Source organism: Syngnathus typhle, linkage group LG6 (assembly GCF_033458585.1).
Source record: "Syngnathus typhle isolate RoL2023-S1 ecotype Sweden linkage group LG6, RoL_Styp_1.0, whole genome shotgun sequence".
In the NCBI taxonomy this organism is placed as follows: Eukaryota; Metazoa; Chordata; class Actinopteri; order Syngnathiformes; family Syngnathidae; genus Syngnathus; species Syngnathus typhle.
The window spans coordinates 2,974,240-2,998,428 of NC_083743.1; the positions used below are offsets into that span (position 1 = coordinate 2,974,240).

At 44.1% G+C, this 24,189-nt stretch overlaps 4 protein-coding genes and 15 non-coding genes across 19 annotated transcripts; 9 read left to right on the forward strand and 10 right to left on the reverse strand.

The window, feature by feature from the left end:
* Nucleotides 1-711: 711 nt before the first annotated feature.
* On the reverse strand, nucleotides 712-783 carry trnag-ucc (transfer RNA glycine (anticodon UCC)). Its single transcript has one exon. It is a non-coding gene; the product is annotated as a tRNA-Gly (tRNA).
* A 102-nt stretch (nucleotides 784-885) lies between these two features.
* Nucleotides 886-978, forward strand: trnar-ucu (transfer RNA arginine (anticodon UCU)). Its single transcript has 2 exons — nucleotides 886-922; nucleotides 943-978. It is a non-coding gene; the product is annotated as a tRNA-Arg (tRNA).
* A 364-nt stretch (nucleotides 979-1,342) lies between these two features.
* Nucleotides 1,343-1,414, reverse strand: trnag-ucc (transfer RNA glycine (anticodon UCC)). The gene has a single exon. It is a non-coding gene; the product is annotated as a tRNA-Gly (tRNA).
* Nucleotides 1,415-1,516: 102 nt separating this feature from the next.
* trnar-ucu (transfer RNA arginine (anticodon UCU)) lies at nucleotides 1,517-1,609 on the forward strand. Its single transcript has 2 exons — nucleotides 1,517-1,553; nucleotides 1,574-1,609. It is a non-coding gene; the product is annotated as a tRNA-Arg (tRNA).
* Nucleotides 1,610-1,971: 362 nt separating this feature from the next.
* Nucleotides 1,972-2,043, reverse strand: trnag-ucc (transfer RNA glycine (anticodon UCC)). Its single transcript has one exon. It is a non-coding gene; the product is annotated as a tRNA-Gly (tRNA).
* A 96-nt stretch (nucleotides 2,044-2,139) lies between these two features.
* trnar-ucu (transfer RNA arginine (anticodon UCU)) lies at nucleotides 2,140-2,231 on the forward strand. Its single transcript is given in 2 exon segments — nucleotides 2,140-2,176; nucleotides 2,196-2,231. It is a non-coding gene; the product is annotated as a tRNA-Arg (tRNA).
* Nucleotides 2,232-2,567: 336 nt separating this feature from the next.
* trnag-ucc (transfer RNA glycine (anticodon UCC)) lies at nucleotides 2,568-2,639 on the reverse strand. The gene has a single exon. It is a non-coding gene; the product is annotated as a tRNA-Gly (tRNA).
* Nucleotides 2,640-2,740: 101 nt separating this feature from the next.
* On the forward strand, nucleotides 2,741-2,832 carry trnar-ucu (transfer RNA arginine (anticodon UCU)). Its single transcript is given in 2 exon segments — nucleotides 2,741-2,777; nucleotides 2,797-2,832. It is a non-coding gene; the product is annotated as a tRNA-Arg (tRNA).
* A 360-nt stretch (nucleotides 2,833-3,192) lies between these two features.
* On the reverse strand, nucleotides 3,193-3,264 carry trnag-ucc (transfer RNA glycine (anticodon UCC)). Its single transcript has one exon. It is a non-coding gene; the product is annotated as a tRNA-Gly (tRNA).
* A 103-nt stretch (nucleotides 3,265-3,367) lies between these two features.
* Nucleotides 3,368-3,459, forward strand: trnar-ucu (transfer RNA arginine (anticodon UCU)). Its single transcript is given in 2 exon segments — nucleotides 3,368-3,404; nucleotides 3,424-3,459. It is a non-coding gene; the product is annotated as a tRNA-Arg (tRNA).
* Nucleotides 3,460-3,813: 354 nt separating this feature from the next.
* On the reverse strand, nucleotides 3,814-3,885 carry trnag-ucc (transfer RNA glycine (anticodon UCC)). Its single transcript has one exon. It is a non-coding gene; the product is annotated as a tRNA-Gly (tRNA).
* Nucleotides 3,886-3,981: 96 nt separating this feature from the next.
* trnar-ucu (transfer RNA arginine (anticodon UCU)) lies at nucleotides 3,982-4,073 on the forward strand. Its single transcript is given in 2 exon segments — nucleotides 3,982-4,018; nucleotides 4,038-4,073. It is a non-coding gene; the product is annotated as a tRNA-Arg (tRNA).
* Nucleotides 4,074-4,413: 340 nt separating this feature from the next.
* On the reverse strand, nucleotides 4,414-4,485 carry trnag-ucc (transfer RNA glycine (anticodon UCC)). Its single transcript has one exon. It is a non-coding gene; the product is annotated as a tRNA-Gly (tRNA).
* A 100-nt stretch (nucleotides 4,486-4,585) lies between these two features.
* trnar-ucu (transfer RNA arginine (anticodon UCU)) lies at nucleotides 4,586-4,677 on the forward strand. The gene is given in 2 exon segments: nucleotides 4,586-4,622; nucleotides 4,642-4,677. It is a non-coding gene; the product is annotated as a tRNA-Arg (tRNA).
* Nucleotides 4,678-5,649: 972 nt separating this feature from the next.
* trnag-ucc (transfer RNA glycine (anticodon UCC)) lies at nucleotides 5,650-5,721 on the forward strand. Its single transcript has one exon. It is a non-coding gene; the product is annotated as a tRNA-Gly (tRNA).
* Nucleotides 5,722-5,945: 224 nt separating this feature from the next.
* On the reverse strand, nucleotides 5,946-11,541 carry rhoub (ras homolog family member Ub). The gene is made up of 3 exons (XM_061280944.1): nucleotides 11,190-11,541; nucleotides 9,240-9,298; nucleotides 5,946-7,599 (listed from the first exon to the last, which is right to left on the reverse strand). The coding sequence occupies exons 1-3, from the start codon at nucleotides 11,407-11,409 to the stop codon at nucleotides 7,144-7,146; spliced, it is 735 nt and encodes a 244-aa protein (XP_061136928.1). The 5' UTR covers nucleotides 11,410-11,541; the 3' UTR covers nucleotides 5,946-7,143.
* A 1,090-nt stretch (nucleotides 11,542-12,631) lies between these two features.
* LOC133155542 (reticulon-2-like) lies at nucleotides 12,632-16,962 on the reverse strand. Its single transcript, XM_061280945.1, has 7 exons — nucleotides 16,802-16,962; nucleotides 14,749-14,956; nucleotides 14,255-14,393; nucleotides 13,440-13,509; nucleotides 13,311-13,357; nucleotides 13,166-13,224; nucleotides 12,632-13,050 (listed from the first exon to the last, which is right to left on the reverse strand). Exons 1-7 carry the CDS (start codon nucleotides 16,812-16,814, stop codon nucleotides 12,972-12,974), a joined length of 615 nt encoding a protein of 204 aa, XP_061136929.1. The 5' UTR covers nucleotides 16,815-16,962; the 3' UTR covers nucleotides 12,632-12,971.
* Nucleotides 16,963-17,892: 930 nt separating this feature from the next.
* LOC133155325 (reticulon-2-like) lies at nucleotides 17,893-19,570 on the reverse strand. Its single transcript, XM_061280545.1, has 5 exons — nucleotides 19,496-19,570; nucleotides 19,028-19,081; nucleotides 18,309-18,812; nucleotides 18,047-18,226; nucleotides 17,893-17,906 (listed from the first exon to the last, which is right to left on the reverse strand). The coding sequence occupies exons 1-5, from the start codon at nucleotides 19,524-19,526 to the stop codon at nucleotides 17,893-17,895; spliced, it is 783 nt and encodes a 260-aa protein (XP_061136529.1). The 5' UTR covers nucleotides 19,527-19,570.
* A 1,135-nt stretch (nucleotides 19,571-20,705) lies between these two features.
* ppm1na (protein phosphatase, Mg2+/Mn2+ dependent, 1Na (putative)) lies at nucleotides 20,706-23,076 on the forward strand. Its single transcript, XM_061281136.1, has 4 exons — nucleotides 20,706-21,080; nucleotides 21,368-21,927; nucleotides 22,778-22,895; nucleotides 22,958-23,076. The coding sequence occupies exons 1-4, from the start codon at nucleotides 20,750-20,752 to the stop codon at nucleotides 23,074-23,076; spliced, it is 1,128 nt and encodes a 375-aa protein (XP_061137120.1). The 5' UTR covers nucleotides 20,706-20,749.
* Nucleotides 23,077-24,189: the final 1,113 nt, after the last annotated feature.

Below are 24,189 nucleotides of genomic sequence, written 5' to 3' on the forward strand. Positions count from 1 at the left end.
ATCTTGACATAGCGGGACTTTTCCCCATTGCGACAAAATTGGAAAACTCCAAATCGGAACAGGGAAGATCGACAAAAAAAAGAAATGAGTTGAGTTACCAAAGTAGTTCTACTAAACGCTGCCGACAAATTACGCTGACCAATGACTGCCAACACGTGAACCACAAACACAGGCTTAGCCTATTATCGTGTCATAAAATGGCTACCAAATGTTTTATGTGGCATTTATTCACCATTTGGGGGGGTTGTGGATTAGGTTAAAAGAGCTGAATTTTGGTTGAGAAGAATTTTCGAAAAATAAATTCAAGCGAATGTGACAAGGTGGAGGAGTTAGAGAGACAACAAAGTCTTTCTACTTAACTCCTCGACACACAGCATCACTGAGGCTGGACAACATAATGGTGTATCATCTGCCATGCGGACTAACTAGCTAGCGGACTAGCTTCCAGCTATCATTAAGTCAACAAGGATTCTCTCTTGAGCTCTTGTATGTGTTGGCCATAGCTATGAATAGCTGGACAAAATGTCTTTTGTAAGCCAATAATCATCTGATCGTGCATAGCTAGAAGTGCCAGCAGATCCTCTGCGGCTAAATATTTGACTGCAACTTTAACTGTTTCATCACTTGGACTATATATTTTCTCTTCACAGTAAAAAGGGAAGATCTTGCTTTCAATAGATCTGGAGCCTTTCACAAAAAAGGTCAAAGAATTGCGTTGGCCGGGAATCGAACCCGGGTCAACTGCTTGGAAGGCAGCTATGCTAACCACTATACCACCAACGCTTTGGGTACAGTTTTACAATCTCGAGTTGAAGTGATAAGGTAGGCAACCAGGCTAAATTTTAAAATTTAGTTGGATAAAAAAATGTTGTTCCTTATGACAGTGGCTCTGTGGCGCAATGGACAGCGCATTGGACTTCTAGAACAGCTAGCATTGAAGTGATTCAAAGGTTGTGGGTTCGAGTCCCACCAGAGTCATCCTATTATATTCCCTGAACAACCTCTTCCTCAAACACACTAATCTTGGTAATGATGCAAACAAACCATCTGTCTTTTCAGACATTACCTTGCAGCATTGGTTGTTAGCAATTAGCATAGCCACACAGCTAACCAATGTAACATTCCCCGTTTACATTAACATAAGTTCCAAGAACAACAAGAACAATTGACAATTCTCAGGGACTAGCAGTATTATAGTTATGGTGGTTAGACAACAGGCTTATGAAATATAAACTGAGCATACAAAAGTACCACAGGAGTGCCTTAGCATGAGGCTCTGGTATGCAAAGACATAGAGGAACATCCAAAGATCTGGTGCCTTACACAAGGAGCAGTAAAGCAGTGCGTTGGCCGGGAATCGAACCCGGGTCAACTGCTTGGAAGGCAGCTATGCTAACCACTATACCACCAACGCTTGGGGTACAGTTTTACAATCTCGAGTTGAAGTGATAAGGTAGGCAACCAGGCTAAATTTTTAAATTTAGTTGGATAAAAAAATGTAGTTCCTTATGACAGTGGCTCTGTGGCGCAATGGACAGCGCATTGGACTTCTAGAACAGCTAGCATTGAAGTGATTCAAAGGTTGTGGGTTTGAGTCCCGCCAGAGTCATCCTATTATATTCCCTGAACAACCTCTTCCTCAAACACACTGATTTTAGTAATCATGCAAATGTAATCATGCTTTTCAGACATTACCCTGCACCATTGGTTGTTAGCAAATAGCATAGCCACACAGCTAACCAATGTAACATTCCCCGTTTACATTAACATAAGTTCCAAGAACAACAAGAACAATTGACAATTCTTGTAGACTAGCAGTATTATCGTTACGGTAGTTACACAACAGGCCTATGAGATATAAACTGAGCATACTAAAGTATCACAGGAGTGCCTTAGCATGAGGCTCTGGTATGCAAAGACATCCAGGAACATCCAAAGATCTGGTGCATTACACAAGGAGCATTAAAGTTGTGCGTTGGCCGGGAATCGAACCCGGGTCAACTGCTTGGAAGGCAGCTATGCTAACCACTATACCACCAACGCTTTGGATGCAGTCTTATAATCAAGAGTTGAAGTGATACGGTAGGCAACCAGGCTCAATTGTAAGAGGGATAAAAAAATGTAATGTCTTGAGCCAGTGGCTCTGTAGCGCAATGGACAGCGCATTGGACTTCTAGACAGCTAGCATTGAAGGGATTCAAAGGTTGTGGGTTCGAGTCCCACCAGAGTCATCCTCTTATATTGCCTGAACAACCTCAAACACACATTGCTCTCAGTAATCATGCAAACCATCTGTCTTTTCAGACATTACCTTGCAGCATTGGTTGTTAGCAATTAGCATAGCCACACAGCTAACCAATGTAACATTCTCCGTTTACATTAACATAAGTTACAAGAACAATTGACAATTCTTGTAGACTAGCAGTATTATCGTTATGGTAGTTACACAACAGGCTTATGAAATATAAACTGAGCATACAGAAGTGCCTTAGCATGAGGCTCTGGTATGCAAAGACATCCAGGAACATCCAAAGATCTGGTGCCTTACACAAGGAGCATTAAAGCTGTGCGTTGGCCGGGAATCGAACCCGGGTCAACTGCTTGGAAGGCAGCTATGCTAACCACTATACCACCAACGCTTTGGGTACAGTTTTATAATCTAGAGTTGAAGTGATAAGGTAGGCAACCAGGCTAAATTTTTAAATTTAGTTGGATAAAAAATGTAGTTCCTTATGACAGTGGCTCTGTGGCGCAATGGACAGCGCATTGGACTTCTAGACATCTAGCATTGAAGTGATTCAAAGGTTGTGGGTTCGAGTCCCACCAGAGTCATCTTATTGTATTCCCTGAACAACCTCTTCTTCAAACACACTGATTTTAGTCATCATGCAAACCATCTGTCTTTTCAGACATTACCTTGCAGCATTGGTTGTTAGCAATTAGCATAGCCACACAGCTAACCAATGTAACATTCCCCATTTACATTAACATAAATTCCAATAACAACAAGAACAATTGACAATTCTCAGGGACTAGCAGTATTATAGTTATGGTAGTTACACAACAGGCTTATGAAATATAAACTGAGCCTACAAAAATATCACAGGAGTGCCTTAGCATGAGGCTCTGGTATGCAAAGACATCCAGGAACATCCAAAGATCTGGTGCCTTACACAAGGAGCATTAAAGCTGTGCGTTGGCCGGGAATCGAACCCGGGTCAACTGCTTGGAAGGCAGATATGCTAACCACTATACCACCAACGCTTTCTTATACAGTATTATAATCAAGAGTTGAAGTGATAAGGTAGGCAACCAGGCTAAATTTTCTAAATTTAGTTGGATAAAAAATGTAGTTACTTGTGACAGTGGCTCTGTGGCGCAATGGACAGCGCATTGGACTTCTAGACAGCTAGCATTGAAGTGATTCAAAGGTTGTGGGTTCGAGTCCCACCAGAGTCATCTTATTGTATTCCCTGAACAACCTCTTCCTCAAACACACTGATTTTAGTCATCATGCAAACCATCTGTCTTTTCAGACATTACCTTGCAGCATTGGTTGTTAGCAATTAGCACAGCCACACAGCTAACCAATGTAACATTCCCCGTTTACATTAACATAAGTTCCAACAAGAACAATTGACAATTCTTGTAGACTAGCAGTATTATTGTTATGGTAGTTACACAACAGGCTTATGAAATATAAACTGAGCATACAGAAATATCACAGGAGTGCCTTAGCATGAGGTTCTGGTATGCAAAGACATTCAGGAACATCCAAAGATCTGGTGCCTTACACAAGGAGCATTAAAGCAGTGCGTTGGCCGGGAATCGAACCCGGGTCAACTGCTTGGAAGGCAGCTATGCTAACCACTATACCACCAACGCTTTGGATGCAGTCTTATAATCAAGAGTTGAAGTGATACGGTAGGCAACCAGGCTCACTTGTAAGATGGATAAAAAAATGTAATGTCTTGTGACAGTGGCTCTGTAGCGCAATGGACAGCGCATTGGACTTCTAGACAATTAGCATTGAAGAGATTCAAAGGTTGTGGGTTCGAGTCCCACCAGAGTCATCCACTTATATTGCCTGAACAACCTCAGTCACTGCTCTTAGTAATCATGCAAACCATCTGTTTTTTCAGACATTATCTTGCAGCATTGGTTGTTAGCAATTAGCATAGCCACACAGCTAACCAATGTAATTGTAATACCCTGTTACATTAACATAACAGTAACAACAAGAACAATTGGCAATTCTTGTAGACTACCAGTATTATAGTTATGGTAGTTACACAACAGGCTTATGAAATATAAACTGAGCATACAAAAGTGCCTTAGCATGAGGCTCTGGTATGCAAAGACATCCAGGAACATTCAAAGATCTGGTGCCTTACACAAGGAGCATTAAAGCAGTGCGTTGGCCGGGAATCGAACCCGGGTCAACTGCTTGGAAGGCAGCTATGCTAACCACTATACCACCAACACTTAGGATGCAGTGTTATAATCAAGAGTTGAAGTGATACGGTAGTCAACCAGGCTTAATTTTAAGATGGAAGGATAATAATATGTAATGGCTTATGACTGCGGCTCTGTAGCGCAATGGACAGCGCATTGGACTTCTAGACAGCTAGCATTGAAGAGATTCAAAGGTTGTGGGTTCGAGTCCCACCAGAGTCATCCTTTTGTATTCCCTGAGCAACCTCTTCCTCAAATACACTGATCTTAGTAAGCATGCAAAGCATCGGTTTTTTTCAGACGTTACCTTGCAGCATTGGTGGTTAGCAATTAGCATAGCTGCCTCTGATTTTTTTTTCTTTTCCGAGTGGTAGAAACTGACTCAGGTTGCAAGTAGTTATAGTCTGCTTCCTGATTGCTTAATGGCACTCTTCCCTGGAATTCATATGATTGCTATGGTGTAAGCTTCAATTGTCTTCATTCTTTTTGGCCCAATATTTTGCATAACCATTATAAGGATTTACATACCAAGGATACAAGTTGGTTCATAAAAAAAAAAGCAAATCATAACCTTGGAAGAAACGCAGTGCAAGTTTTGATGTTTATTATCATCATTATGATAATTCTGACCAAAATCTTGCCTGTGGATAACCAAAGTCAGATTCTTACACGGAAAAAGCTTAAACGTGGCCTTGGGTAGCTCATTGGACTTCTGGATTCAACTTATAATAAAGCATTTGGACAAAATGTACCTGAAGAACATTTGTTCAAACAATAGTCCAAGAAGTAGGCAAGTCCAGTCCAGAAGAGCCACTTTCCTGTCTGCGTTGGAAATCTCCCCTCTTTTACAGACCTGATCCAAACGATTTGGGTTGTTATCAAGCTTCTCTAGCTTTCTGACCAGTTGACTCTTCGAATCAGGTGTGCTGCATCAGGGAAAACTGGAAAAACAGGTGGGACCGAAGTTCCTCAGGACCGGACTTGCCTACCCTTGTACTGGTCTCTATAATGCAGGGGTCACCAACTCCGGTCCTCAAGGTCCGGTGTCCTTCATGGTTTCTACATCTCCCTGGTGGAGAACACCTGACTCAAACGATCAAATCGTCAGTCCCCAAGAATTGGTGAGCCCTGCAATAATGCAAACTTCTACCGTTTTGTCACTTCAATTGTTGAAGTTGAAGTTTCCTTTGCGTAGCGTTGGTGGTATAGTGGTTAGCATAGCTGCCTTCCAAGCAGTTGACCCGGGTTCGATTCCCGGCCTACGCATGTTTTTAATGTTCCTGGTCTCATGCTGAAGCACTTCCATGACATTGTTACATAATCCATCGTGTTCCACGCATGCTATGTTGTAAATCGAAATGACTACGGAGCCCACAGTTTTGAATGACTGCTGGTCTACAAGAATTAAGGTGACAGTAAACATGATCATTTGGGTGCAATTTTGTCTCTGGAGAACCCGAAACTTAGTACGATACACGTGAATAGACAGGTTGGTTTTAAATGTTTCACATTTTATTTGGTTCCATTCAAACAGCTCAACAAAATCACTCTGTTAAGTACCGCTTACATTATGGTGACATTACAAACATCATATTAAGAGGACATATTTATAGACTATGTAACATACATAAAGGAAAATGGCACATTCATGCATCTGCTTTGTTCATGATCAGTCGGACGCCCGGAGGGAACAGATATGAAGATACAGAATGAATGACAGGCTTCTGAAAAATAAGAAGCAAACATAGTCAAATTCTAGAAGGAGTCTCTTTGGTGGAGCGGCAATGTCCAAGACGATAGCTAAGGATCTATCTCGGGGCCACGACAACTTTACAATGACTGATTTTGGCACGCTATGTAGTTCGAGGTAAGCACTCGTTGTGTAGCTGACACTTGAGTTTTAACACCACCGGTCCAAAGGCCAGGTCTGGGAACTTGACACCACCCAACTGGAGTTAGTCATTAAAGGGATCGGGGCACCTTCACCTGCAGTTATCATGCCAATTATGAGGAAGTGTCAATTATAATATAGCATTTTTTGGGGGGATTGGTTTCAATTCCCCCGTGAATAGTGGGGGTCTACTGCATTTGTTTTATTTGCTTAATAGCACTTTCGGGTCAATTCTATCGCTGAGCGTTGTTGTTTTTTTAAATCCAGTTTTAATCATTTGATTTGAAAAAAGATTCCAAAATATACACATTTTTATGAATCAATGAGGATAAGTGAAAATAAAGAAAGGTGCAGCAGAACTGGATTTCAGTTCAGAAGCAGTTCATTTTGGTAGTAAAAAAAAAGTGAAGGTAGTAAATCAATTAAAGGAGGTTGAACAAATCATTCGCTTCAAATCATGATTTGTGAAGGTACAAAAAAATGCGTTGAATCAAGGCAACTGGACTTTTCTCCTTTGTCGACTCAGCGGCAATGGTGCTAATGATGCTAGTAGGCTAACAGAATCCATCTCATTTCATCATGTTTTGAGTTTGGCGGTAGAAAAGTTGAATTGCAGTTTACAGCCCATATAGATGATATCAATTTGAATATACAGGATATGTTCTCAGTTCACATGCTGAGTCCAGCTCACATTCGACGAAGCCGTCGATGTGCGGTGAACGTTGCATCGTGTGCCATTTGGTTGGACGCTGCTCTCCGTCCCGTTTGTCCTTTCATCCTCCAATCCAGTCCGCCTTCTATTGGACGCACACGTACTTCTTCCACCACGACTTGGAAAGCATCTTCATCTTATCAGCCGTGCTGCGAACCTTCCTCTCCCGCCGCAGCCTCCGTTCGCAATTGCGCAAGCCGGCGGCGATGGCGGCGTCAAACACTTCCTTGAGGTTCTTCTGCGTGAGCGCCGAGCACTCCACGTAGGTGAGGGCGCCGATCTTTTCGGCCAGCGCGCGGGCGTCCTCCTCGGCCACGGGTCTTTCTTTTCGCCGGGCTAGCTCGATGAGCACCTTGACGTCCTGTCGTAAGTCGCACTGCGTGCCCACCAGGAGGACGGGCGTGAGCGGGCAGCGCCGACCGATCTCCGGGACCCATTTCTCCCAGACGTTCTGGAAAGACGCCGGGCTGACCACACTGAAGCACAGAAGCAAGGCGTCGGTGCGGCTGTAGCAGAAGTGACGGAGCTTGTCAAATTCGTCCTGGTGGAGACACACAGCTGTCAGTTGATCGGACAGTTATTCAGATCCAAATCGTTGCGAGCGTAAAGAAACGAAAAATAAGTTATTGGATTTTATTCGTTATTCATGTACCGTATTTTCCGGACTATAAGGCGCACCTAAAAACCTAAACGTTTCTCAAAAGCCGACAGTGCGCCTTATAGTCCAGTGCGCCTTATATATGGACTAAATTCCTAAATTCAAACTGGCTTGAAGCATTGTGTCATGTAATCAAGCATAAGTGGCCTGCTGAAGACTATGAATCATGAATCAAAAAGACTATGGATCATTATTTTGTGATTAGAAAGTCATTTGTTGCATCTGAAGTTGAAATAAAAAAGATAAAATGGAGAATGATTTGATTTGGATTAAAAACCTGACATGATGCATTAATGGTGCGCCTTATAGTCCGGTGCGCTTTATATAAGGATTAAGTTTTAAAATGGGCCATTCATTGAAGGTGGGCCTTATAGTCCGGTGCGCTTTATAGTCCGGAAAATACGGTATTTGAATGAATAAGTCGATTCATCGGTTATGGAAATTTGACTTTTCCAGGACTGTTTGACTAATCCCGCTTTTCCCAAATCCATCCAGTATCCATGCTAGCGCCTGTAGCTCACACGATGAGCGCAAACATTTCCGGCCCGTGGAATTACATAAGTGTCGACTTTAATCTGCTCATATTTGCCCTTACACGCCGACCGGCGCTCGTATGTGTGCGAGTGGTTGCTGCGGCTCGCGACACGTTTCCCAGCTCGGTATTAGGAGAGGCTCAATAAGTGAGCTGGCAACGGCCGGCAGGCTTTCTGCATATCAAATGTGCTGCTCCCAGAGGCGGGCGGGTTCATCGGAGTGTGCTTATGAAACAAGGCTCCAACATGACTCCACACTAAATAATCACGCTGTGTTTCACAACGGCTGACTTTTGAAGTTTGAAGACGTGGAAGTGTTACGCAATCAAGCTAACGAGGTAGAAATCTTTGCCAATATTACTTGGGTCCAGCAAAATGTTGGAACGCTGCCATCAGAGCTATTGCTATTGAGTTTTCGATTCTACTAGGCTGCCCATTATCCCATTGAATAATCAATCATTAGTATTGTGAGTGACGTGGGTGGCGAGCGGGCTGCTATTGTGTTTTTTTCACATATGTAATACATTAAGCTATTCGTGCAGTTTAGTTATTATTTATGTTAATTTCTCATTTCATTCCATCATTTGAATGAGACTTTCAACATGGAATTCCTTTTGTTTTCGAAATGCCCGATGAATCATGCCTGATACCGTCATGTGCCAAGAATCACAAATATGCCCTGATGTCAAGTAACCAGTCGGGGCAAATGGCCACCACACCCAGGTTCTCCTTGAAGGGAATCTAGAGTTGCTTTTACCGTAATTTTCGGACTATAAGTCGCGTTTTTTTCCATAGTTTGGGTGGGGGGGCGACTTATACTCAGGAGCGACTTATATACATATATATGTTTTTTTTCACTTTTTTGGGCATTTTATGGCTGGTGCGACTTATACTCCGGTGCGACTTATAGTCCGAAAATTACGGTATTTTTTTTTTTTAAACTTTACAAAAGTGCCTATATACATTTTTCAGCTTGCGGGTCAAACTCACCTGTCCGGCAGTGTCGCACAATTGTAGTCGAACTGGGCTTCCGTCCACCTGAACCACAGCTGAAAAAAAAAAAAAAGATTGGATAAGGATTCAGACACAAACACACACACACCAGTGGGACAGTTTGTACTCATTGGCTGTATTTTGGACACAATTCCAAGCCGATTGTGTTTATTCAGTGTGACTCTTCCATTGGGCCTCAGTTTTGCAAAGCGCATGAGTCATCTGCGTTTCAACGACGGGGGGTCATTTCGATACAAAGCAACGGGCACATGGAAACGTTTACAATGGGCCCAAAGGGGTGCGCGTGTGTGCGTGTGCGGTCGCTCGTATCCACCTGATCAAAGCCTTGGCTGAAACCCGCCGACTTCATCATTGCGCTAACAAAGAAGCATCTGGCACGACGACCAAGGAATTAAATAGAGTTAGCATAAAATGAGAAAAAGTTTTGTCAGTTTAGTCTTGTGTTTCGGCTAATCTGTTGCAAAATCCTTATCGCGCTCTTCCTCCCGCCACCTGCAACGTTGCGTAATTCCTCTCAAGAACTTTCACACAAAAAAAAAACCTGGGTCGCTCTCATTCATTCAACGGGGAACCAGATCGAAATGACATCATCCCCGAGCGATGCTAGCTAGCCCCCCTGCCTCCCTCCCACCCGAGCCGCTTCCCTGCTCACAACGCACACAATCATTCTCTGTCAAGACAATCTGTGCCTGTGAGCCTCTGCGACAGATGTGGAGGGGAGCGCCCACGGGTCAAGGCTGACGACGGCAACAACGGGCCCGCTTGTGCAACCCAAAACCTGACAGCGGGCCACTCAATGGCTTTTTGTGGTTTCCCTTCCCACACTTTAGTGGGTTTTTTTTAATGACCATTTGTTGAAGCCCCGTCGCGTTTGAAACCTCATTAGCGCAGTGGCTAAAACGGATGGCTGCATCTGTCATATACTTTTAGAATTGATTATCGTAACCCAATAACCAGATTAAAAGTAATTTGGCACTATTGAAACAAATTTGCACATGAGGCGCAAGTATTGATATCGGGGGTCTCCATCCTCATCCATGACTCGATTATGTAAGGGGGTACGGCTTTAAAAGGTGGAGACGAGACCGGTGAGTGACGTGGGGGTCAATAAATGAACCAAATTCCAAATTCAAACAATATTCAAAAAGCGCAAGCATGGCTGCAGAGTTGACGCTTGCTGAATTTGATGATGACATAACGCACAATGTCAACTTTGTGAAAATCACTTTCATGCACGGGTCAACTCTCATTGGGTTGCTAATGTTTCAGCAAACAAAAGCTTGCAAAGACGCGTTCGGAATTGGCAACAAGATCAGGGAGAGGTTCAACACATGAAACCAAACACACAGAAAAGAAAAGAAAACATTATTACCATGGCTATGGGGCATGGAACAAATTTGGGTGGGTGCTTAATGTCAGACAGGTAGAAACACATTCATGCAACCGATGCCAAGAACTTTATTAATTCAGTAAATGTCATAAAAAGCCTCAAACTTTTGGGCTGAAAAAATTGTGTCACTGGGGTGGTCGCTTAAATGCAGGGGTGAGCAACATATGGCTCGTGGGCCCTTCAGTGCGCCCCAGTGAGATCACCAAACTAAATACCGTTCTTTTTTTCATGTATAATGCGCCCCCATGTATAATACGCACCCTAAAAATGGCATGTCGATGCTGGAAAAAAGCCTGTACCCATGCTTTGGGCTTTCCCCCCCCCCAAAAAATAAATAAATAAATAAATAAATAAATAAATAAATAAATAATTGTACCCATGTATAATGCGCACCCCAGATTTTAGGACAATAAATTAGTTACATTTTGCGCATTATACATGGAAAAAAACGGTAGGCAGATAAAAGTTGTTTGATTTCAGATAGATCGATCGATCGATAGATTGTAATTCTAATGAATTTCATTCATTGCGCTTACCGGAAAAATCGTCAAAGGCGGTGGGCACATATTTGGTGGGGTATCCGTTGGTGGTGTAGCTGACAACCAGGCTGGTCTTTCCCACCGCTCCATCCCCGAGCAGGACGCACTTGAGTAGCCGCTCGTGAGGCTGCCCCGGCCGGCCACTTTGGACTTTGTGCGGCGGCACCGGTGGAGCCATGGTCGGAGGGTATTCCATGGAGGAGGAATGAGGGGACATTCAGCGAGGTCAGTCGGCGAGCTTCCACATCAAAACGTCGGCGTTCCACGTTTAGAAGAAAAAGGCGTCGACTTTCAAGGGAGTTTGATCATTGTCACGTATCCTTCCTTCTCATCCTGCAGTCTGCGAGCCTGGCTTTTACGTTCTCGGCTCATTTGCATAACCCCGCCCCCTTCACGTGGTGCGAAGCATGTTTTGGACCTTACTGATGCCATCTTTATTTATTTTTGTAAACTGCCACAAGAGAAGCCATAAAAGAACTTTTAGTGGGTGTGCACTTCAAAGTTTGCTTTATGACTTTGCACATGTCGACCTTTTGTGCCAATGGAATTGCATAAAGGCTTTGTTGAACATCTCAAATGTTCATTTTAAGTCGATTTTCAACAGCTAATCTGACCTACTTTAACAGCGGACTCCATATGGAACGTTGACAGCACAAGCAGAAAACTAGTACCCACAAATACCACATATTTTGCTTATTAAATACCGACATTAAAATGCAAAATCATAATTTTGTTCATCAGGAACATAGACAGATATTTACAAATAAAAAGCGCATTTAATATTTTAATTGTCTGTCACGTTATTCTATTTGAATATTAGCACGACATTTATTGGGGAGATACTTCAACGATCCAATTAAAACGTATTGCACGCTCGCAGATAATCTGCAATGCGTTCCAAATTTACTCTTATCAAATTTTAAAATGTTTATTCAATTGTCCAGGCGCTTGTTTTGAGTCGAAACCGTTTGACATGTTTGAACACTGGACTTTTGTCGCCCTCTTGTGGTAAAGAAATAGCAGCACAGCATGAACTCAATCCCCCTAAAATCAAGAAATCTTTACTGAATGCAGTTGGAGTAAATAAAAAAAAAATAGATCAAACGTTAACTCCACTTTTTGACTCTAAATCGTGAATTTCACAGGTTAAAAATGAATGAATGGACATTACAGAATTTGAAGCCAAGAGACTGTACATGTTGGAGACTACCCCGACCAACTTTATTATTTCTAAAAGTGATTTAACTAACAAGATAGCGCAAATTCTTCCTGAATACATTTGATCCTGCAGTTAGAAAGGCACCTCATCTTTTTTTTTTTTTATCACAATGATGCCCCGCCAGCTTGGCCCATACAGTACGGTCCAACATCAACAATGCACAAAGTGATGAGATGATGTGAGGAAATACAAAAGGCAGGAGAAAAAGAAAACAGAAAGGTCTGGAAAAAAGACAAAAAGTGACTTTAATTGCTTGAGTGATTTCTTTTTCTCACACGCACGCATACACATGAAACAGTCATGAGAACGCAAGTCAACGTAAAGTTTCAGGAGCCTCATTTGGACGACAGCTTTCAACAGACTTGGGTATTAAAAAACAATATTTTTTCTTCATACGTCTTGATTAAGAATCAACCCTCGAAAAACCCAATAACTTAGTAAACACCACATCATCCTTCCGGAACTCAGCAGCTTGGTCGTGCGGAGCTGGGACGGACGGCTTGCTGGGTAAGACATTGGAGTAACGGGCCCGCAGCTCCTCGTGATCCATCCATCAGTGTTTATTGGATTTTTTCTTTGGCATCATCACCAGGGGGCAGGTTGGGCGGGAGAGCACCGCTGTGAGCCAATCTTTGAAAGCTGCGTGAGAAAGAACCAAAATGGATTTGGAATTTGGAAGGGGGGAAAAAAAGAATCATCCCTCAAGGTAGCCAGAGATATATCCATCTATGCCACAAGATGGCGCTGTACTCACAAGTCCTTAACATTGTCAACGATTGCTTGGATCTTTCCAATGAAGCCGTCTACTTTCTCCTGAGACGCATAACGGACACGTAAAAAAAAATCAAATGAGCAATCAAAGGGCAGGACAGCGGTGGCGAGAACGTCAAAAGCTTTACCTGATGCCGACGGTAGAAAAGTGGCAAAGAAAAGAGTCCAATCACACCTGTGCAAAGGGAGGCAAATTAGGGCTTTCACTTCAAGGCAAACAGGGAGCTTGTTAAATAGTTCCACGAGTCGTGTGGTACCGATGATGAGGAGGGTGAGGCCATTGCACAAATCTCCCAGGTAGGTAACAAGGTAGAGCAGGACCAGCAACTATAAAGCAAAGATTGATAGTTAAAGTGAAAAAAGATGTCACATACAAAAGAGGGTAAGTAATGTCGCCGTGGCGACGCACAAACTATACAGCCATCACGGCAAAACAATCAATCGTTTATTTTGGGGGGTAAACGTTCACTCAGGGGGGTGTCACTTTTGTTTTTCCGAGGTTTGTGTTGAGGTCATTGAAGCAGAACTTTGATGTTGTCAAGCGGACAATTCCGAATGTAAAACGTTACCACGTCTTTTCGAAGTGTCCTATGAAAATCTAAAAGAGGATCCAGTGAGATCATCTGCCGCGAAAAGAGTTAGCGGTGGCATCAATGGTGTCAGTGTCTCCCATTATACTCCAGTCAGTGGATCCCAATATGGGACAGGGGAGGGACTCCATCTTATCCCGCGCCATCTACGTATCCGCGCCTCCTGCTGCTGCTGCTGCCACATGTCATGTCACATTCCAGCCAGGTCAGGGTTGACATTGGAAGGTCCTCAGGTTAGGGCTCACTTAGCTCACACTCAGTCAACATGGACTGCTAATGCTCCGCGGCCTTTTCTATGTATAAACGGAGGCTGTTAATAGCCCAAGTGGTCAGGATAAAGTCAGATTTCTTCACTTTAATTTACTGATAAATGTGTAGCGCAATCAATATATATATTTTTTAAATATGACCTACTTGAGAAGGTGATAATGATCAATACAGAATTAAATGACGGCACTCAAGAGACAGTCGTCCTTTCTCACCTTGAGGGATTCAAAGAGGCTGCTGACCAAGAAGAGTCTTTTCAAACTGTCCACAGCTTGCAGAGTCATGACAATGACTTTCTGCATGTACAACTGAGCCTGCTCTCCGCTCAAACTGATGTCCATCTCCAAGTAGGACCTAACACACATATTGAAAAGATAACGGGTATGAGAAACTGACATCAAAAATAGGGGTCAAAAGGAGACCGACCCAACTTTTTGGGTTAAACTGCTCTAGACCATCAAAACCACAACCAAAATGTACTGATTATATTCTAGTGAGTCTTATGCTTCTCTGTCTACATGTGTTGCTGCACCGTTTATGTTCAAATAGCCATGTCTGAAAGGGTATTGTAACATTGATGCTAGTTTTGTTAGCCCCTCTATGATGTTTTGAATTGTGTGTTTGCATTAAGCTAACAGACCATGCAATACACAATTAAAGGTGCCATTGTACACAGAATCTTTCAGATATATTGTCCAGCTCGACTTACTTGAAAGGGTGTTCTCCGTCGCCCCATTTGAGGGCATGGAGGATATTGTAGTAGATACGCACTGACATGGTGACGCAGACGACGGCGAGAGACACCGTGGAGACCACAGTGATGATGCTGAGCTGGAACAGGCACAGGAGACCCACCACCAGGCCCGTCAGGATTATTCCCGTTCGCTCCGTGTCCTTCCAGTAGATCAGGTCCATGACTGGAAGATGCGGAGATGGAAGGGAAATGAGAAAATACGATGCCACGTGCCAAGAAAATTAATTGTGCAATGAAGTTACATTTGGATTTAATTTTTAAGATTTTTTATTTAATGATCTAATCAATCATGATTCTTTTTATTATTATTACTATCTAGCTACATAGAGTGCTGTCTCACTGTATTTTAACTTTTGAGCATGGTGGAGTATCAATGCGTTCCAAGATGGGCAAGGAGGCTAGAGTAACGGTCGGGGTCGGGGGGGTTGACCTGAGGAAGAAGAATGCTTTCCAGCCTCCAACGTGAGATGCCAGAGCGGCGAAGAGGACACATACGGATCCAGCCTGGGCTAAATGTAGCCCTCAGATGACGGTCGAGGGGGATTTAAATGCTGCCTTTCACGGCACCTGCTGCCAGGCGTCAGCAGCGTTTTTCTTTTTTTTTTTTTTTTACACCCGCTTGGTTTCCCCTCGCTTGGTCACCCGGCAACAGCTGCCCTGGAGACTGAACAGTCGCGGTTGTCATAGAATTATGAAACACACCGAGCGATTTTGTTTGGAGTTTTTCTTCGGGAAGTTTGAATCATGGCAGTTTTTACTATTTTGGTTCACTAAGTGAGATACGCAAAAAAGAGGGAAATATATTGGCAAAAATGTAAATTAATTTTATTCTTTTATTTTGATGGAGCCCATTAAAACTACTTATTCAATTGTTTACAAAGACAGATCGTTTTATGCAGCCAGGGTGCGATTCATTCATAGAAAATAATTTTTCGGTCCATAAATTCATCATTTCCGTCTATTCATCTGTTATTTTGACATATTATTAACCAATTTGGTGAAAATAGTTTTGGAAAAAAAAAAAATTCGACTCATTCGAGGCTAGGGTAATCGGGCAGCATTACGTCACCTCAAGATTGAAAGTTTCTTTTACACAATGATGAGTAAAAATAGACAAAATTAGGTTCTTTTTGTTTGTTTGTAATAAAAATAAATAAATAATTGGACCACTTGGTTGCAGAAGGAACTGGTCAGACACAAAGAAAACTACATGCAATCATTCCTTCTCTTAAACTGCTTAGTAAGCTCTTTTGGTAAATGTATATAAGAACGGATCACTTGGGGTTTCGAGCCTTTTGAGCAAAACAATGTACACATAGTCCGCTATGCGAGAAAGAAAACAATATGGACCAAGGCTGCCAATGTTGTGCTACTATTTGAACGCACTCTCCCTGCACTCAGTCCATCAGCAGTGACGATTATAAAAAAGATAGACCACTCTGTATCAAAACAAACATCACTGTTGCCCTGCTGGCATCCCCTTTTTTTTTTTTTTACACAATGCAGCAATGTTAGAAGGGCTCGAGTACACCTCAGGTTGCACTGTCCTCTCATTGTGATTCAACCTGCTGCCATGACAACCTGTCAACTAGCATACAAGACTGCTAAAGTGTTGCAAATTCATGACATCATTCCCCCTTTCTTGACTTATTATGATATATAGACGTATTTGAAGGCTGATCAGCTGTAGTCTTGAAACATTTAGAAACCTCTCTGAGCAGGAATATTGAGCAAAGGAAAACAACGGAAGACTACCACAATGATATGTGTCAAATTAAGACTAATGTGGGAGAATAGTGCATTGCAATTTCCAAACATGTCGAGGAAGCAGCTGCCTTCCGCATCACGCAATTCTTCGCACGTTCATATCTACGCGATCAAACTGGACTATGCTAAGCAGAAGCTGGTGTCCCCATTCTGCATGAACCACATGGCATGAAAACAACAACACATCATCCAGATACAGTTGGTTGACATCTTTTCCCCATTTTTAGCCAAGTTTACTCACCTTTGTTGGCCATTTTGGCTGCCTTGCCACCCTGTCTGTCCCGGCGTGCTCCCCACGACCCCCCTGAGCTGTTTTTGGCCAGGCCCTGCTCGCTCAGCAGCCCCCAGCTCAGACAGACCAAAATAATCTCTCCTGCTGCACCGCCCACTCCCACTACTGCAATGAAATGTTTTTTTTCACTGGGAAAAACTTCAGTCACGACTACTAAGTAGTCAAACACAAAACCTCAACTTCAAATCTACACTCAAGCATTAAAAATAATATTTTTGCTAAGTCAGCTATTACAACAAAGCCAGTGAAACAGCAGGGAGGGGGATTTAAAAAATGCGGGTTTTGTGCAAGTCGTTGGAAATACCGTAAATGGTCAATTTAGCGAATTCTATTATGGGCAATATTAAACCTATTAATGGTCGTTGAGCCGAGCGTCAGAAACATGAAGCGCCAATAGATTAAGTTGGGCTATTTATTCGGGACACCCTAAACTCTGTCAGCGGCTTCACTGCACATTCATCAAAAGTTTCAACGCAACCCTCCACACAAAAACACACACACCGCTAAAATAAGACAAGGTCTGTTTTGCGTGACAGTCCACTTAAAATGCCAGCGAGCAGGAAGAAAGGAGTACCGTATTTTCCAGACTATAAGGCGCACCTAGAAACCGAAAATCTTCTCAAAAGCCGACAGTGCGCCTTATAGTCCGGTGCGCCTTATATATGGACCAAATTCCTAAATTTAAACTGGCCTGAAGCATTGTGTCATGAAATCAATCATAAGTGGCCCGCTGAAGACCATGAATCATGAATCAAAAAGACTATGGATCATTATTTTGTGATTAGAAAGTCATTTGTTACGTCTGAAGTTGAAATAAAAAAGATAAAATGGAGAATGATTTGATTTGGATTAAAAATCTGACATGATGCATTAATGGTGCGCCTTATAGTCCGGTGCGTCTTATAGTCCGGAAAATACGGTAACTCCACATCGCAACAAGGTAACATAAAGATGAAAATAATTACGACAAATGCATCTAATCTACTAATGCACTCCGAGGTGATGATGGGTTGAAGATGTCGGAAGTACATTCCACACAATTAGCTGATCATTCCTGAATCCCAGGGAGATGGTTGCCGTGGTGACGGGACTTTTCAAGGGTGAGCGTCTAGCTTAGCTTGCTTTTGTAGGATCAATGCGAAATCGGATCTGATTCCTCTCTTGCTCAAGCAGTGACAAAAGAAGGACGTGTACCTGTTATGTGTGACCACACTGTGGCGCTGTCTGAGGGCTTAAGGGCTGAGTCCCAACACGGGTTCAGCGGATTTTCCTGAGTATCTGGAGCGATGGCATCCGGGGAGATGGATTTGGGCTCAGTCGGTTGGAGGGGCTCGGCTGGAACGGCGGGTGACTCAGGCTCGGGGCTCGGTGCTGCTGGGAAAAAGGAATGACATCACACCACGACACGACCAACATCGAGAATTTATTTATTTTGATGTTATGGAATTGATGGTACCTGGACGTATTGGTGGTTGCGTTTGGGTCAAAGCGCTCTCCTCACTTCGGATCCCCCTGTCGCCCTCCTGAGTGTCTACGTCCACAGATTGGGGCGATGGCTGCATTGTGACGGTCTCATTTTGCCGCCTCCTCCTTCTCGGGCTGGTGGTCCTCACGTCCACGCCGCCTTCTTGCTCATCCGGCCGACTCGTCAAGCCGTGAGGGTCCCAGTCGCCGTCGGGGGAGTCCAGCGGCGTCTCCGGGGTGTCCGTACGCACCAGAGAGGTGCGGCTCCCCCGCGAGCCGCCTCGCCGTCTCTCCCGGTGGGTACGTGAGCCCCCGGCGGATTCGGCATCGGCGATGGCGATGTAGGAGAAGGTCAGCTCGAGGGAGTTCTGACGCGGGGTGCCCCAGACTGACGGCGAGGAGGCCAGCGTGTCGTCGTCGTCGTAGCCGACCTCTTCATCCTCGGACCAGTCCCTGGCCGTTTGCAGCTCGTACAGCTCCGACTCCTCGTTACCACCTGGAGTCATTTTTTTTTTTTTTAAAAACACGATATGACACTCATGTTGATTTTGCTCCTTACGTTTGATACGCTAAGCTGAAAGCATCTTTTTGACATCAAAAAAAGGAAGCATGCCATCACTTGTGGATCTTCAATGAAAGTCATTTGAGGAGTGTGATGTGCATGATTTTTTTTTTTTCCTCCCCAAGTAGTCAAGAGTGTAGCTTTCATACCGTCGGTGCACGGGGGCGTCGAATCTGGAGTGGAGGCCACTGAGCCATATTCCTCTGCAAAACAAAAAAAGGTTTATTTATTTATTTATTTTAAATATGATCCCTCTGAACACTGGCAGAAGGTTAGCGATCCATGTCGCTTTAACTTTTTCGGCTAAAATGTCATGATCAAAACCACAATTAATTGCTTCGGGTACGTTTTTTTAAATGAAAGCGAATATAATATCAATTTCAAAACGGACCAATCAATAATAATAAAGCAATTTAACAGTCATTTTTCTACAATCTCCCCTGCATTCAATTATAACTAAGTAAGCAAAACGATCAAACAGTGCTACTGTAATACCCCCCCCCCCCCCCCTGTGTTTATCAACGACAAGGATGAAACCACGATATCGCTGGCCATAGAAAGATGCTGAGCCTCGGCCATGAGAAACCCGGCCGGCGAGGGAAGAAGAGCAGACTCACGGCAGTGGGAGAATCCTAAGACCTGGCCCATACTCCATCAAGACATCGCTGAGCCCTCCCAGGCTGGAAGACACCCCCGCCCCCCCACCCCTTCCACTCCCATGTAATGCCAGGGAATCTTGTGGAAAAACCCTCTGGTCCTTCTCTCGGTGCTCCTTGGTGATGTGCGTGAGCAGCTTCCTGCCTCAGACACTCAGCCGCCCCGCCCTGGCTCACAACAGCATCCCTCCCCCCTCCTCCTCCTCCTACTGCCTGCTCTCACATCAGCAGCGAGCAGCTAGCAGCAGAGTCAACGCATGAGCAGATTGGTTCTGGTCTGGAGGTCTGGTCGTCACGGACGAGTCATGTGAGCATCTAAGGGGGGGGGGGGGAATGTCAATAATAAATGAGATGAGACCATCGTATGTTGTTTTTGTCTTATACAAAGGGGAGGGGGGCACGCATAGCAAAAATCCATGTAGCGTGTTGATTTATATGAATCCATTAGAAATGTACGAATAGGTGACTTGAGATGTTCTACGCGCACACCACTAGAGGGCAGTATTTAGCTGTAGCTGGTGCAACTCGTGAAGTATTCGAATTTGAAATACCTTTGCAGTTTGCTCAAAGTAAACATCAGAGTGTCGAGTCACAAAGCTCTTAGTGCATTAAAGTCACGACTGTTAGCCATGATGTCACAAATCTTCATGAGAAGGTTCATTTTCTGGCTTACCATCTGCACGGTGTCAGCCGTTATGGAGGTGATTTTGTCCATTAGTGACTAATTAGTGACTAGTTACACTGCTGGATTAATCTCATAGACTCTATGAGATTAATCCAGCAGTGTTCTTCTGCAAATGGAGGGAGGGAGGGAGGTAGGGAGGTGGAAAGGTAGCAGGATAAAGACGCTGAAATAGACAAGCCAATAGAAAGCAGAGGCTTAGAAGGGAGGAAGAAAGAATACACAGAGCTAAAAGAGTTCAGAGTGACACAACACAAAGCGTCGGGGAAGGATGCAAGAGCCTGCGTGACCTTTCATTGACGCTATCTATTTTTCGACTTCCATTTGGGATCACCTGTACATCAGTTGCCCTGGACCTGCTGAGGAAGACTCAAGGCCGGCGGAGGGTCACCAAGGGGAGGCGGCATCGCGCGGCGGCCAGGTCGAGCAAGAAGCTCGAGCGGCGTCTCAGAGGCGCGATGAGGACGGCACGCAGGGCGAGCAACGTGGAGGTGCCTTCCTTCCTCCGCCAGCTGGTCAAAGAAACGGGCAGAATGGTGGCGTTCTTTTTCAAAGGCGGCTCAAGAGAAAAGGGCCCCGAGGAGCAGGACAACTTTGACCAAGACGACGACACGCCCAGCCCGTACCTGGAGAGGCCCGTTTTGGAGAAGCACGTGTCCGAGGGGGGGTCAGAGTCCGGGGTGAACTACGCGGTGGCGAGCATGCAAGGCTGGAGGGCTCAAATGGAGGATGCGCACACTTGTATGCCTCATATGAGAGGGGAGCTGAGCGAGTGGGCCTATTTCGCCGTGTTCGACGGCCATGCGGGGAGCACCGTGGCCCAGTACTGCTCCAAGAACCTGCTGGACCACATCCTAGCCACAGGTACATAAAATGAAATGATTAGAATTATTCAACACCCATATTGAACATATTCAAGTCAGTATTTTGAATGATGGACATGTTCTAAAGGAGTAGTGACATATTTATGGTGTCTTGCCACCAGGGGGCAGTACAATACATGAAAAAGACTTAAGTGACTGGATAAAGAGCAGCAATAGTTAATTTTTGCAGAGGATAAAGAATATATGCCTGTGAGAGTGTTTAAAAATATTACTTAAAGTGCTCAAACATCTCGCAACTATGTCAACATCACACAGGTGGGGTCAAAGTAAGCGAAGACCCGGAACAGGTCAAAGAGGGCGTCCGCGAGGGATTCCTCGAAATTGACCGCCACATGCATAAACTGGCCCGGGAGGGCGATTGGGACCGGAGCGGCACCACGGCGGCGGCCGTGATGATCTCGCCGCGATACGTCTACTTCATCAACTGCGGGGATTCACGCACGCTCCTCTGTAAGGACGGCCAGCTGGTCTTCTACACGGAGGACCACAAGCCCTTCAACCCCAGGGAGAAGGAGCGCATACAGAACGCCGGCGGCTCGGTCACGCTGCAGCGCATCAACGGCTCGCTGGCCGTATCCAGAGCGCTGGGCGATTTCGATTTCAAGGAGGTGGACTGGAGGCCGCAAACGGAGCAGCTGGTGTCGCCCGAGCCCGAAGTGTACGAGGTGGAGCGAGCGGACCGGGACGAGTTCATCGTGCTGGCGTGCGACGGCGTTTGGGACGCCATCGGCAACGAGGAACTTTGCGCCTTTGTGCGGAATCGCCTGCAAGTGTGCGACGACCTGCGAGAGATTTGCACGCAAGTCATCGACCTCTGTCTCTACAAGGTGAGATGACATGCAAGTAGGTTAAGTGGGGGCGCTCAGGTTCCGTTCCACTGCAGCAAAATTGTTCAATTAAATTCTGTGCAACATGACCACACTAACAGAGCTAGAGGGGGGGCTGCGGGGGCACTGCCCCCCCCCCCCCCCTGAATTATGCTTGGACCACCCCGTCAGGTGCCAGATGATTGACTTGGATATTTTCTTTCCCAAATTTCCACCTTTCACAAATTATCTTCATCGGCATTTTTTGAGGAATCTCTGGAGTTTGTAAAACCCTTTTTTTTTTTTCCCCCTTTGAGAAATGGTTATTTCCCGCCGCTACACCAGGTGTTTTTATGAATGGAGAGCTTTACATTGAAGGAAGGTCCAAAGAGGCTATACACTGACGTCGTTTGTAAGTAGATTTGTCCCGTCAATTAGACACTATAAATAGGCGTGTGCTGTATTAAGGGACGCTGGGAGATTGGACGACACATGTCTGGGATTACCGCTGAATGTGAGTTTGTGTTCTCGCTCAATATATACTGTACCTGCTCAGTGGCATTATCCCACCCTTACGTGGAGTCCTATTTATTACACCTGAAAAGCTTTAAGTCCAACAACACTCAGTTATGAGCCTCGATGACATCATTAATGATGTATTGTTCCCATTTTTAATGCATAAATAATTATTTTGAGCCATTTTGCTTTGGTGATGTCTTCAGAATTATATATTATCTTTATGTTACTAAATCAACATAACAGAGAAGATACACTTTTTTTAAAAGAAATTTTTGGTGGGAGAGCAAACTTGTATTCTATGGGGTTTGTTTTCTGTATCAATTAATCAACAGTAATTTGTCGCCCTCTGCAGGGCAGTTTGGATAACATCAGCATCATCATCGTGTGCCTCCCGGGCGCCCCCCAGTTGTCGCAAGAGGCACTGCAGCAGGAGGCGGCGCTAGAGCAACACATTGACCTGAAAGTAGAAGGTGCTCCCCTCATATTCCAAAAACAACTATTGAAGTTTTTTCTAATCTATTTTCACTTCCAGAAATCATCAAGATGATGCGCTCCAAAGATGAGGATCCTGACCTTTTGTATGTGATCAAGTTCCTGGCTGAGGAGGAGATACCGGGACTTCCACCAGGGGGCGGCATCACCAGCAAGTAAGCACTGAAACACGCACCGAAGGATTCAAAGTGAGGATTGAATTTGTTTTCATTTGTCACCATCCAGGCGTGATTGCATCATCTCTTCGTATCAGAAACACATTGAAGCTCTCAGAACTCACGAGCCAATGGTAAAATAGATTTTTTTTCTTCTTTTTAAATACACAATAAATATTATCTATCCCCTTTTAGGACATTGGCGGATCAGAGGAGGACTCCATCTAAAAGCATCGCCATGGAAACGCTTTCATCAACATCCTTAGCCAAGCACATGAACATTTCACTTTTATGTATGCCAACTGAACATTTAAGGTTATTAACACAATCAATGCTAGAAAGCTTCTGTATCAAGCATGATCATTTTTCTAAAGGCTACATTTTGGATACAGCTCGAATATTTGATGTCATTAGATTGTGTACCTAATAAAGTGGCCCATTTTGACATTCTACTCAGTGTCCACATGACAATAAATGTGCTCTCCGCATGTGCCGCGTGACATACCGTATTTTCGTGACTATAAGGCGCACCTTCAATGAATGGCCCATTTTAAAACTTTGTCCGTATATAAGGCGCACCGGACTATAAGGCGCACCATTAATGCAATCACAATATAATAACTTGAAATGGTGAAAACAATAACAATATATCAATAATGTTAATATCACACAACACACAAAATAAACATGTAAAGCTTACTTTAATAAGTACAAAACAAAACAGTCAGATGGATTGGTAAAATTAAAAGGGTAAAGTTCCATCCATCCATCATTCTCTATTTGGTCCATAATTAGGCGCACTGTTGGCTTTTGAGAAAATTTGAAGTTTTTAGGTGCGCCTTATAGTCCGGAAAATACGGTACTTTAAAGTAGTTGACACGATACTGTCAGGGTTCAAAAGGTGACCAGAAAGCCACAACAGCATAATAGAATGCACGAGCAAATTTGGAGGGAGGGAGGGGGACGGGGGGGGGGATACACAGAATTAGCACAAATGTTTTACGAAACGACTGACAGGAACTTTGGAAGAACATGTGAAGGGTGACACTACATCTTATGTCACCTTTTTGTGGAAGAAAAATACTAATCAATGCCAGCCCAAAAGGGATTTGTAATT

Excerpts from the sequence above, each read along its gene's own strand:
- rhoub (XM_061280944.1), bottom strand. The coding sequence starts at position 11,409 with ATGTCCCCTCATTCCTCCTCCATGGAATACCCTCCGACCATGGCTCCA. Across the intron at positions 9,299-11,189 it reads CGCCTTTGACGATTTTTCCG|CTGTGGTTCAGGTGGACGGA; the intron begins GTAAGCGCAATG and ends TTTTTTTTTCAG. Across the intron at positions 7,600-9,239 it reads TGTGCGACACTGCCGGACAG|GACGAATTTGACAAGCTCCG; the intron begins GTGAGTTTGACC and ends TGTCTCCACCAG.
- LOC133155542 (XM_061280945.1), bottom strand. Across the intron at positions 14,394-14,748 it reads GACGGAGAACACCCTTTCAA|GTCCTACTTGGAGATGGACA; the intron begins GTAAGTCGAGCT and ends TATGTGTGTTAG. Across the intron at positions 13,358-13,439 it reads CCTCACCCTCCTCATCATCG|GTGTGATTGGACTCTTTTCT; the intron begins GTACCACACGAC and ends CCCTTTGCACAG.
- LOC133155325 (XM_061280545.1), bottom strand. The coding sequence starts at position 19,526 with ATGGGCCAGGTCTTAGGATTCTCCCACTGCC. Across the intron at positions 18,813-19,027 it reads GACGCCCCCGTGCACCGACG|GTGGTAACGAGGAGTCGGAG; the intron begins GTATGAAAGCTA and ends AAATGACTCCAG. Across the intron at positions 18,227-18,308 it reads GCAACCACCAATACGTCCAG|CAGCACCGAGCCCCGAGCCT; the intron begins GTACCATCAATT and ends CCTTTTTCCCAG.
- ppm1na (XM_061281136.1), top strand. The coding sequence starts at position 20,750 with ATGGTGGCGTTCTTTTTCAAAGGCGGCTCAAGAGAAAAGGGCCCCGAG. Across the intron at positions 21,081-21,367 it reads GGACCACATCCTAGCCACAG|TAAGCGAAGACCCGGAACAG; the intron begins GTACATAAAATG and ends GTGGGGTCAAAG. Across the intron at positions 22,896-22,957 it reads CATTGACCTGAAAGTAGAAG|AAATCATCAAGATGATGCGC; the intron begins GTGCTCCCCTCA and ends TTTCACTTCCAG.